The sequence below is a fragment of the Borostomias antarcticus genome (assembly GCF_949987555.1).
Source record: "Borostomias antarcticus genome assembly, chromosome: 4".
In the NCBI taxonomy this organism is placed as follows: domain Eukaryota; kingdom Metazoa; phylum Chordata; class Actinopteri; order Stomiiformes; family Stomiidae; genus Borostomias; species Borostomias antarcticus.
The window spans coordinates 20724635-20737003 of record NC_140237.1 but is presented as its reverse complement, the minus strand read 5'-3'; the positions used below and the strand labels follow the sequence as shown (position 1 = coordinate 20737003).

The 12369-nt window shown below is 50.0% G+C and overlaps 1 protein-coding gene across 1 annotated transcript in view; it reads left to right on the top strand.

Annotated features, from left to right (window-relative positions):
* Positions 1-12369, top strand: part of elp4 (elongator acetyltransferase complex subunit 4) — a gene marked incomplete at both ends in the record, with an annotated part of 56817 nt that overhangs the window by 20955 nt on the left and 23493 nt on the right. Inside the window, one exon of the mRNA XM_084437372.1 lies at positions 2346-2452. Coding sequence (XP_084293498.1) covers positions 2346-2452 — 107 coding nt within the window. The remainder of the gene's footprint in view (positions 1-2345; positions 2453-12369) is intronic.

Sequence of the window (12369 nt, the reverse complement as noted above, 5' to 3'; positions counted from 1 at the left end):
TTCAGCTGCCACGCCGCCCCCCCCCCCCCCTTCTCTCTCTCTCTCTCTCTCTCCCCCCCAGCAGAGCCCCCTCCCTCCGCCCCACCCCGCCTCACCCTCTCCACCCCCGTCCCGTACCCCTGAGGCCTGGAGTCGAGCAGACCAACACTAGGGAATCGATATTCTCACCATCGCTCTCTCTCTCTCTCTCTCTCTCTCTCTCTGTCTCTCTCTGTCTCTCTCTCTCACTCTCTTTCTCTATCTGTCTCTCTCTCTCTCTCTCTCTCACTCTTTCTCTATCTGTCTCTCTCTCTCTCTCTCTCTCTGTCTCTCTCTCTCACTCTCTTTCTCTGTCTGTCTCTCTCTCTCTCTCTCTCTCACTCACTCTGACTCTCCTCACGTCTATCCCTTCATCTGAAATGGAGGATGAGACTTTCACTTGGGAATGACTGAAAGAGAGGTCAGTTTGAAAGAGGAATAGGAGGAGGAGGAGGAGGAGGAGGGGACGGTACAGAAGGGGAGAGAGAGACGGTTCCAGTAGTGGTATAGGTCTGTCTGTCTCTTCCGGCCTGTCTCTCTCTCTCTCTCTCTCTCTCTCTCTCTCTCTCTGTCTCTGTTTCACCATCCCTTTTTTCCCCACACTCTTTTTTCTCTCCCTCTCTCTATCACTCACACTGTCTCTCCACACATAAAGGTCAGCTTAAGCGAGTGGGTATTTTTAGTCGTGCCTTTCTCTCTGTCCCTCTCACTCTCGCTTTTTCCTCTCGTTTTCCCTCTCTCCTCTCCCATCTTCTCCTCTCTTTTCCTCTCCCCTACTCCCCCTCCCCTCCCCTCCTCTCCTCTACCCTCCTCCTCTCCTCTCCTCTCCTCTCCTCTCCTCTCCTCTCCTCTCCTCTCCTCTCCTCTCCTCTCCTCTCCTCTCCTCTCCTCTCCTCTCCTCTCCTCTCCTCTCCTCTCCTCTCCTCTCCTCTCCTCTCCTCTCCCCTCCCCTCCCCTCCGCTCTGCTCTGCTCTGCTCTGCTCTGCTCTGCTCTGCTCTCCTCTGCTCTGCTCTCCAGTTATACAGCCCTAGTTGTGACAAACATTCAATGGCAGCTTTTGGTTTCATCCAACAGCATGTTTTATTTACAGTAGCCGGCTCTAACACCTCCCATAGTGAATGCAGTTCATCTCATGTTGAAAAGACTACATTAGTACTAAATCGTCATGTTCAACGTTTGTTGATATTTGACATTAGAAAAAAATCTGCACATAATTACCATAGAAATACCTGTTTTAGGATTTTGTTTGTTTTGATGCACAAGCGTACGTGTGTGTGTGTGTGTGTGTGTGTGTGCGCATGCGCGTGCGCATGTGTGTGTGTGTATATGTGTGTGTTTGCGGCAGCAGTTCAGGGCTGCTCAAAGCATGCTGGGATGCCTGTCACAGCGAATCAGGCGAGTGGAAATCACCCAAGTGCACAGAGGAGAGAACCCACCATCCCCCTCTCTCTCTCTCTCTCTCTCTCTCTCTCCCCTCTCTCTCTCTCTCTCTCTCTCTCTCACTCTCTCTCTCTCCCTCTCTCTCTCTCTCTCCCTCTCTCTCTCTCCCTCTCTCTCACGCTCCTTTTCAACCACCGTGCTTTTACTTTTTCGTTTTATGAAAATGTCACTGTGTTGAAGGACTGGGGAGAGAGGGAAGGAGAGATGAAGAGTGAGTCTCCCTCTCTCTCTCTCTCTCTCTTTCTCTTTCTCTCTCTCTTCCCCTGTGAAGACCCATATGCCACCCTCCCCTCTTCTCACAGTCTGCCCGATAGCGTCAGTGGTCAGACTGGACTATGGTGGGCGTGCAGGGCTTCAGAGAGACACGCTAGGACACTGTAGAGGTAACGAGTAAGGACGCAGCAATGTGCAGTTGTTCTTATCCGCGCACATCTCACCATCCACGCCGACCACCACCGACAACACACACACACACACACACACACACACACACACACACACGGCAAGAAATCCCTACCCACCCAACGGTCCCCAGTCATTCCTGCCACTCCTGCTACGGAAAAAAAAAAGAGAAGCGAGCAATTAGTTATTCCTCTGGAATAGAAGTTGATGTTTATCTCTTTCTGCTTGATTACGGGAGGATAATTGCAACCTTCTGCCTGAGTACCTCAAGTCCAGAATCTTGCCGTTCGCAGGGTAGGAAGGACAGAGAGAGAGAGGGAGAGATGGAGGGAGATAAGAGAGGAAAGGAGGGGGATGTTCAAATGCTAGTTTTTTTTAGTTTGCCCGCTGTCTCCTAAAAGACCCCTTTTTTTTCGTCACACGACCTTCGGTGTTTGACTCGTCTTCTTTCGGCGCTGTCGTGACCCCCCCCCTCTCCCCGCAGGTCTGCTGCACGTGTGCCAGGTGCCGCGCCTCAACTGCCTGGTGAGCGAGCTGCCCGACCACAAGGACCTGGCCTTCAAACTCAAGAGGAAGCAGTTCACCATCGAGGTAGGCCTCGCCCCCCCTCCCCCGTGACGGTGGCGCTAGAGCGAGGCCCGTGGCAGGAACGGGGGGGGTGGACATGTTTGAAAGAATCGATCAAAGGGTCCAGGCGCCAAACACGTAGGGAATTGGGGGGGGGGGGGGGGGGGGACTGTCGCTTTATGGTATGGCGTTCTGCTATCCTTCCCTCTCACACATCGCTGCTCCGAGCTGCTGATTATCAGGGCTCGGTCTCTAGGGCCTGTCCGCTGCCGCCCAGCTGGGTGTTGCTATTGGGTGGCGAGTGCTAAAGGTGAGGCTGCTCTGGGAAGCGACAGAGCGACGGCGAATCCCCCCGTCAAAAGAAGACGAGCCACTTTGTCCTCTTGTGTTTTAAGTCTTCCGTGGAAATGTGTTGGTTTAAGTTGACTGTTGTTCAGATTATGTAAATTTAATACAAGCCGCCCACCCCCTCCCCCTCCATCATCACCTAGCCTTCGCCCTGGCTCCTCCTCCGAGTCTCCTCACCCCTTTCTTCGCTGACCTGCTCTTGGCGGGCCACTCCATTATGAGCTCTGTCTGTCTCCGCCTCCTCCCTGACCCCCCTCCGACCCCCCCGCCCCTGAAGGCTCCCTGAGTGCAGCGTCCGTCCAGACCGCCCCCATACCTCCCCCTGGTAACTGTACCCCCGCCCTCCCTCTCTCCCTCTCTCTCTCTCTCTCTCTCTCTCTCTCTCTCTCTCTCTCTCTGCTCTCCACCCAACCCCCCTCTCTACCCCTCTCTCTCCTCTCTGTACCCCCTATCTCTTTCTCTCTCTTTACCCCTATCTCTTCTCTCTCTCTCCTCTCTCTACCCCTATCTCCTCTCTCTCCCTCTCTCCTCTCTCTCTCCCTCTCTCCTCTATCTACCCCTCGCGCTCTCCCTCTCTCCTCTCTCTCTCCCTCTCTCCTCTCTCTACCCCTCTCTCTCTCTCTCTCTCTCTCTCCCCCTTTCTCTTCTCTCTCTACCCCCTATCTCTCTCTCCTCTCTTCTACCCCTCTCTCTCCTCTCTCTCTCTCTCCTCTCTCTACCCCCCTATCTCTCTCCTCTCTTCTACCCCTCGCTCTACTCTCTCTACTCCCCTCTCTCTCCTCTCTCTCTCTCTCCTCTCCCTATCCCCCCCTCTCTCTCTCTCTCTCTCCTCTCTCTCTCTCTCCTCTCTCTACCCCTCTCTCTCTACCCCTCTCTCTCTCCTCTCTCTACCCCTCTCTCTCTCTCTCTCTGCTCTCCACCCAACCCCCCTCTCTACCCCTCTCTCTCCTCTCTGTACCCCCCTATCTCTCTCTCTCTCTTTACCCCTATCTCTTCTCTCTCTACCCCCTATCTCTCTCCTCTCTCTACCCCTCTCTCTCTCCCTCTCTCCTCTCTCTCTCCCTCTCTCCTCTCTCTACCCCTCTCGCTCTCCCTCTCTCCTCTCTCTCCCTCTCTCCTCTCTCTACCCCTCTCTCTCTCTCTCTCTCTCTCTCTCCTCTCTCTACCCCCCTATCTCTCTCTCCTCTCTTCTACCCCTCTCTCTCCTCTCTCCTCTCTCTCTCTCTCTCTCTCTCTCTCTCCTCTCTCTACCCCCCTATCTCTCTCCTCTCTCCTACCCCTCTCTCTACTCTCTCTCTTCTCTCTACTCCCCTCTCTCTCTCCTCTCTCTCTCTCTCTCTCTCTCTCCTCTCTCTCTCTCTCCTCTCTCTACCCCTCTCTCTCTACCCCTCTCTCTCTCTCTCTCTCTCTCTCTCCCCCCGCAGCCTCCCTCTGTCCACCGCCTCTCTGACCCTCTGAAAAGGCCACTCCGCTGTAGATTTATGGGGTGTGTAAAAGTCAAGGTGGTTATACCCAACGGCCCTTTAATTACCCCTTGGAAGTTGGCAGGCGGGGGGCGGGGGGGGAGCAGGCTGGGGTGTGTGTGGGATGGTGGGGGTTGGGGGGCAGGGGAGCAGGGGAGCAGGCTGGGGTGTGTGTGGGGTGGTGGGGGGCCGGGGAGCAGGCTGGGGTGTGTGTGCGGTGGGGTGTGTTTGGAGCCTGCTCTGAGCCCGAAGGACCACACTACTGTGTTACTGGGCTCCTTCAGCCCAGCAGCGCCCTGCGTTGTCTGTCCTCTTTTACGTTTTTAGAGTTTCCTGCGGAACGGGACACGACTGTTCCATAAGATTCCAGAGAGGCAGAGAGAGCGAGATGGAAAGACGCTATTCAAAGTAGTTTCAATGTATGTTGACATTAGAGAGCACACAATATGACACGCCAATCAAAGGTCCCCTGGCAGAGATCTGTATTTCGGGGAGTTTCCAGAGAACGTGGCGCCATATCCCTCATGATCCGCCTAACCAATCATAAAAGAGGTTAGCCGTTATAATCCATTGTTACACAACATTTTATTCTCTCCTGCGCTTTGATTGGCTCGTGGAGGGTGGGGTGGTGTGGGGGGGGCAGTGGCCGTTGTTGCTTAGTCAGCGATGTGCCCCAGGTGTGTGTGTGCGTGCACTGTTTCGTGTGGTTGTGTGTTTACCTTCTGACTGCGTGTCTCGGCGTAGCTGTGACCCATTGGTCAACTGTCATGGAGGGCCGATGATTGACAGGTGAGATAGGGATCGGATTCCCAGCTTGTCATCTTGACTGGTGACGTCCCGCGCCAGCCTTGCTAATCACGAATTAACTCTTACCACAGGACACGCCTGCCTGAGGCCACATTCAACTCTCTCTCCATCTCGCGCTCTACCTCTCTCTGTCTTGAACTCGCTCTCTCTCTCGCGCTCTCTACCTCTCTCTCCCTCTCTCTCCCTCTCTGTCTCGCTCTCTACCCCTCTCTTTCGCTCTATACCTCTCTCTGTCTTGAATTCGCTCTCTCGCTCTCTACTTCTCTCTGTCTTAAATTCGCTCTCTCGCTCTCTCTCGCTCTCTACCTCTCTCTCGCTCTCTACCTCTCTCTCGCTCTATCTCTCGCTCTCTACCTCTCTCGATCTCGCTCTCTCTCTCTCTACCTCTCTCGATCTCTCTCTCTCTACCTCTCTCTTGCTCTCTCTCTCTCTCTCTCTCCTTCTCCGTCTTTATATCAACTCTGGTCAACGGCCTCCTTTCTTTACCCTCTCATTTCCTCTTATTCTACTCCGTCTTCACCTCACACGTCAGTCTCGTTGTCGTATGGTTGTTGACGAGCGGGCGTGGCAGGCGATTGACGGCTCTGGCCCTCGTCAGAGGGGTCACATAGCATCAGCGGCACGTCACCACAGCCTCACGTCGACAGGCTCAGAGACGCACTCAGATCCCAGCTCGAAACTGCAGCTTGCCTTCGCGTTTCAATCTCCCGGCACCTCCGGAACGCGGAAATAATGATGTCGGGAACGGTATGTCAAGTCCAAGTACGACTTTGTCGACTTTCGTGTCCCGGACCTTCGATTCTCTCCGATATTGTGAAAATGAACCCAGATATTGTTTTGAACGACAGACAACAACAGTTCTTAGAGGGCTCTACTGGTCGACTGATAGGGTTGCCGTGGTTACCGCCGGAGAGTTCAGGCTGCGGTTGACGAACGAATCATTACCCATCATGCCCGGAGCCAGAATTAACCCCAGGCCCTGTCTGAGCAGGTAGGGTGTTAGGTGTTTCAGCGAGATTAACACATACTCACTGGGACACACACACACACACACACACACGAATGCACTCAGACATACAGTACTGCGCTCGCACGCTCCCTGTAGCTCTTGTGAGACAGACGCTCACACGCACCACATACAGTCACCAGTTTCACAATGCAAGGTGCTGAGCTGAGGAAGCTGTGAAGAATGTGAAAGGTACGCAATTAAGGTCCCCCCGTGCCCTCCCCTAACCCTTTAAACCCACAGCCGGGACGCCTGTGGGGTACAGGTGGGAGCCACAGCGAGGTCAGGGGTCACATACTGTATGAGTCTGGGGGATTTGTGTCAAATTAGTCTCCTCTTAGAGAGGGGAGGCCCAGAGGCCTCGTCTGCGTCTGACCCTGCTATGTCAGCTAGCTGGATGATCACTGAGAAAAGATGTACGTGTGTGTGTGGGTGTGTGGGTTATATGTTTTTGTGTATGGCTGTAAGCCAGCACATAGGATGGCGTTTGTCAGGTTGTCACTCCCTCCCGCCCTCCCTTACTCCGGTTAATGTTGACCTTAATTTTTCTGTTGTAGTTGTAGTGGGACTTTACCCCAAACCTCCACATGTTCATCCTTTCACTCCAACCTTTTCCCAGATAGCACACAGATATCGGTCCTCCATCGGAATCAGAGCGACAATCCGCTGTAGTTTTCTACTGGGGGGTGTCTAGAGGGGCATCATTGTTAAACAACTGGAGAATGTCGGTAGTGTTCTCTGAGTGGAATTCCATTCGCACGCACTGACGCGCTGCCCTGTCGCTTTTCTGATGATAAAATTCATGTGGACCTCTGTTGGGATATCGTCGGAATTCTGCCTGCATGGCACGCCCTCCCCTGTCCCTTTTCCCATGGTGGAACTTGGTTGGGATACCGTCGAAATTCCGCTTGCAACCGTCACTGGAGGGTAGTCTTGAACAACCTAGTCACTGACAACCAGCTCAACACGACGCCCCGGACAGGTCAGATAAATTCTGGTTCAAAATGTAAAGCTGTATACAAACATAACGTAACGTAAGCCTAGCCGCCAGCTACTGTGTTGTGGCTCTTTAGTTGTAAGTCTTTTATTAGTAAAGAGATGGATAACAGTGTGAGGGATAATTATATTTGCACAAGGTGATGAAAGTGTACTGGTTCAATCCCTTAATGGTGAGATTCTGGCGATTCTGGCTTACAGCCACGCACAAAAACTACATTTAAGTCTAGAATATCAATATAATACAGACAATTGTACATCTGCAAAGTTAAGAGTAAAATGTCAGGTGTTGGCAGATGGAGAGGGGTAATAGTCCAACAGGAGGTTGCAGGTGGTCTAGAGAGAGAATGTGTGTGTGTGTGTGTGTGTGTGTGTGTGTGTGTGTGTGTGTGTGTGTGTGTGTGTGTGTGTGTGTGTGTGTGTGTGTGTGTGTGTGTGTGTGTGTGTGTGTGTGTGTGTGTGTGTGTGAGTGAGTGAGTGAAGGGAGGAGAGGCGGAGAGGTGAGAAGCAGAGGAAGGAGACCGGGCGAGGGAGGAGGACACACGAGTCGAGGGGCCTGGAGGGGGAGTGGCGGAGTAGGTTAATGGCCCTCGGCGTGTCCTCATAACGTCTCGAAGACGACGGCCGCGCCGGCCCCGTTGAAGCCCGTGGGTGCTGAGGGAGGGGTGGTAATGGACCTGTGTGAGCAGTGGAGCAACAGAGTGAGGGGGACAGACGAACAGTGGGGGGTTGGGGAGGGCAGTTAAGTGATTTTAAGGTCAGGTCTAATTAAAATGAGGGCTTTTCCTCAGGGGCACCACACTGCCTTATCGAGAGAGAAATGGAGGGAAAAGGAGAGAGAAAAATTTAGATTTGGAGGGAGAATTCCGCCTCAGTCCGGAGGGCCTACCGGTTTTGTCCGCGTGTTTGTGTTTGTTGTCTGTGCCAACGTCGTTCAGCTTGTGTGTGATACGGTAGTTTGGGGCAAAGCCAGTGTTGATGAGAGCCTATCTGAGAGACTGCGTCACACCAGTCCAATATTTACTCTCTGTGTGCAGTAGCTGTTCACAATAGATTTAGTCCCACGGCTTAGGATCGACAAAACAGTGACTCTACCGGTCCCCTCAACCTACAACTACACCACCAGAACATATCCCATTCATCTGTCAGTGGTTCTGTGGCCTGCCTTGGGAATCACAATCAGATTCAAATGGACTTCTTAAATAATATTCCTGGTCAATAATTTACACTTCCTTCCTTTAGTGCGCTCTAGTCCCTGTCATGTTTTGTGCACGTGCTGATGTGTGCGCACGTGTGTGTGTGTGTGTGTGTGTGTGTGTGTGTGTGTGTGTATAATTGTGTGAATTATTGTGTGATTGAGAGAGAGGCAAGGCTGAGTGTTGGCCAGTTTGTGGCACGCGATTGGACCCCTTCACTTAACACACAGCAATGGGGGAATATTCACAACATACATCAGATCTGCATTCATAATTCAAAAGGGTTTTTCATTTTTCATCTATTCTGCAAGTGTGTGTGTGTGTGTGTGTGTGTGTGTGTGTGTGTGTGTGTGTGTGTGTGTGTGTGTGTGTGTATAGAACAAGAACTGATCATGTATGTGTGTGTGAGTTTGCTTGTGTGTATCTGAGGGGGAACAGGGATTGTTCTCAGTGAGATATGTCTGTGTTTGTGTTGGATGTGTGTTGGATGTATGGAGGTGTGTTGGATGTATGGATGGATGCTGTACTGTATGTATGTATGGATGGATGTTTGCATGTATTGATGGATGTTGGATGTATAGATCTGTATTGGATGTTTGGGTGTGTGTTGGATGTATGGATAGAAGTTGGATGTTGTGTGCTGGATGTATTGATGGATGTTGGATGTATAGATCTGTATTGGATGTTTGGGTGTGTGTTGGATGTATGGATAGATGTTGGATGTTGTGTGCTGGATGTATGAATGGATGTTGGATGTATGGATGTGTGTTGGATCCTAAATAGTAATAGCCTTACAGGAGCGAGCGATAGCAACGGCAGTCATGGTAGCTCCTGGTAATCTAGTCAGAGTTCAGGGAGAGTGAGATGAGGAACACGGGCAGATATGCTAGTCTTTATCCTAGCATCGCTGGAACCTTTCCCACAAACCGTCAGTAAGAACACAAAACAACTGGCGACATATCTGTCACCCTGCCACACAGAGTAAGGGTGTGGTCTGCCTGAACTGGGCCTGGAAGTGAAGCTGTTTCATCGGTGAGCAGTGAACCCTCAATGTGGTCAGTGTACCGTTCACCACCCATTAACCTGGCCCGGCTTAGAAGGACCGGATTCTGCTCTGACCGGATAAAACGCTCCCTGACTGTCTTCAACTCCCATTAAGATGAGAGACTATGTTGCCTTGTGGTGTGTGTGTGTGTGTGTGTGTGTGTGTGTGTGTGTGTGTGTGTGTGTGTGTGTGTGTAGGTGTGTGTAGGTGTGTGTGTATGTTTGTGTTTGTGTCTGTGTGTGTGTGTGTCTGTGTGTGTCTGTGTGCATGTGTGTGTAGCTCATACAGTATGCATCCCTGCATTAGCATAATGTTAGTGACTGGGGTGCTATGCTCCCACTGGTACGTCTACAACGTCTTTAGCTGCTGTATATAGAAGAGCATTCATGCAGTGTTATGGTTATTGCCTGAGCACTGCTGGGTAAAATGTCCTGGACCTCCCATTCTCAGGCTGTATAGATGGAATATCTTCACTGCTCCCACGTCAGAATAGCCAGCCTGATCACATGAGCTCACACTCTATTTCACACTGTAGATCAGTCTGTTCATCCACCGTTCAAACTGACTTCCATCCGACCAGATATTGGTTTAGCCAATCACAATGTTTATCTAATATGGGGCGGGTTTGATACAACTACTGTACCCACTTATGATACTTATGATATGACGATACTATGACTGACCCACATGTTGTTGCTCTGATTGGTTGTCGGTCTATCCAATTGTGTCCAGAGGCCTCTGTCTGACCGTTAATAATGACCTTTGGAAATGGAAAATAAACCTTCACATTTTTGTGGATTGGGTCTGGCGAAGCCAGGCTATTGTCAGAATGCACTGTTTTGCAAAATGCCAGGAAGAGGAGGTCCAGCCAGCAAGGAGGAACCAGCTACAATCTGATGGTACTCTGTCACTGTTATCCAATTGTGTAGTCAAGCGTATACAAAGTACTCTATGGAACAGAGAATATACTTGATCCTGATGTAAAAACAATTGTAGCAGTAGCAGTATTAGTACTTTATCAGCATCAAAGGACAACAAAGTAACAATCAGATACAAAGTTACAGTGGGTACAAAATGTACAGAAATCCAAATATACAAGAGTGTAAATAAACAAGTGCACAGTAGGTATGTTCCTATTTTGCGTAACATGTGCATTGATCAACCTTCCAGCCATCCTCAGAAACTGAACTGGTTGTCGTGGGCGCAAACAGCCGCGGTCGGTTTGGTTCAAAGGTGGAATGTTGATCCGGAGCAGGAGAGTCCGGCCCAGGAACGCTCCCCGCTCGGCTCCTAAAAATAACTTTCCCACACTCTCGATGCGCCGCGTCCAGAGGGGGTCAACCGCAGGAGTGTACGGGGTTGTGTTTTGTAATGAGGTATTTGTGTGTGTGTGTGTGTGTGTGTGGGCGTGTGTGTGTGTGTATTTTAGCCACAGAAAGTGTCTAAAATAACTTGCAGATTCTCAACACCAGTCCTTTGAGAGTGCTTTGTCTTAGTTTAGCTGACTCGGGAGGACTGGTGGTATAGGCCTGAGTTCAGCTAAAGAAGAATTTGGGTAGATCAGGCCTGTTTATGTCCATAGTGTGTACTCTGCTGAATCTGTCATGTGATGAAGGAAACCCAAGAATACACATTGCTGTGCCCCACCTGATGAAATCAAGAGGGGGGTGGGCTATTACAGTAGATTTACCCCAGGGGCGCCCCAGTGGCTCAATGGGTTTGGGCGCGTATCATATGAAGTCTAGTCCTTACCACAGCAGCGTGGGTTTGAATCCGGCCAATGCTCTTTGCTGCATGTCTTTCCCTCTCTCTCTATCCCACCTTTCATGTCTGTACTTGTACTGTCTATCCCATTAAAAGCAGAAATGCCCTAAAAAATATCTTTAAAAAAGAAAAAAGATTGACCCCTGTACATTAGTGTGTGCATTTGCTGCGTCCGTCACACATGTACCAGAGCCCACCACCTGGGGTCACTTGCCACAATTAATTTTCCCCACTGCCTAGTGCACTTTGTACATTAAAAAATATGTTTGGTGTCTCAGTAGTCAGTACACAGTAAAGTGTATTCTACTACTCTGGAGCCAGTCTACCTTCTAAATCCATAGAGTTCAGAGCAGATTTTTTTGGCGCTTGTTCTAAATGTTAGGATTCTCATAGGCTAGTGGGGTTAGGTGCATTGTGGGTAGAATTAGCATTAGTTATAGTCGCTATATTCACAACATAGATCAGATTATTCTCGATCATGTTGGATAGATCAGAGATGGAGTATGGCTAGGTCATACTGTATGTTTTCTAACCGTGACAAAGTTGTTTTCTAACAGTAGTTATGTATTATACTACACCGAATCCTCTCATTTAGCTGCAAATGGTCACAAGTCGATAGCAGGATATGCGTGAGGCCAGAGTGGATTAAACACAATGTTTCATATCACACTGAACCTTTCGGTAAAGGTGCGAGCGGTCGGACATTTCACATTTGCTGGAACATTAACAGTAACGCGGCAAATATGCACATCTTAACAGCAGCACTAGCCTATAGCTTACAATTATAGTCAGTTGTTTAACATTGGCGTTTTCATTACGTATTTTTTGTCTTTTAATTTTAAAATTCCTTGAGGTTCTCCTTTAATTATTTTAATCACTGATAATTAATTCACTACTTACTTTTGAATAAATGCTTACATTTTAGACTAAGTGGAAAATTTGATGGGCCCATATTCCTGGCTGGCTCTATAGATAAATCTAAACCAGAAAAGCCCCCTCCACTTACACATTCAACAACTGTACATGCTGACAACATGCATCATGGGTGGGGGACGACAGGGTCACTGTGTACTTGTTTCTTTCCTTTGAACTCCCAAACCAGACCAGAGACATTTACTTCAGCTTAATCACGGCGCCCTCCTATTGTCACTTTCATTCCACCTTTATTTAACCAGACAAGAGGTTAAAAAAAACAACCTCTTTTGCAAGGGTGGCTTGAACCCCTGCCAGAGTGACTATGGCTGAAGAGATGGGGTTTTAAAAGGCTCTTAACAATGGAGAGGTGAGGTATCTGAAACAGTGGTCACTGAATGAGA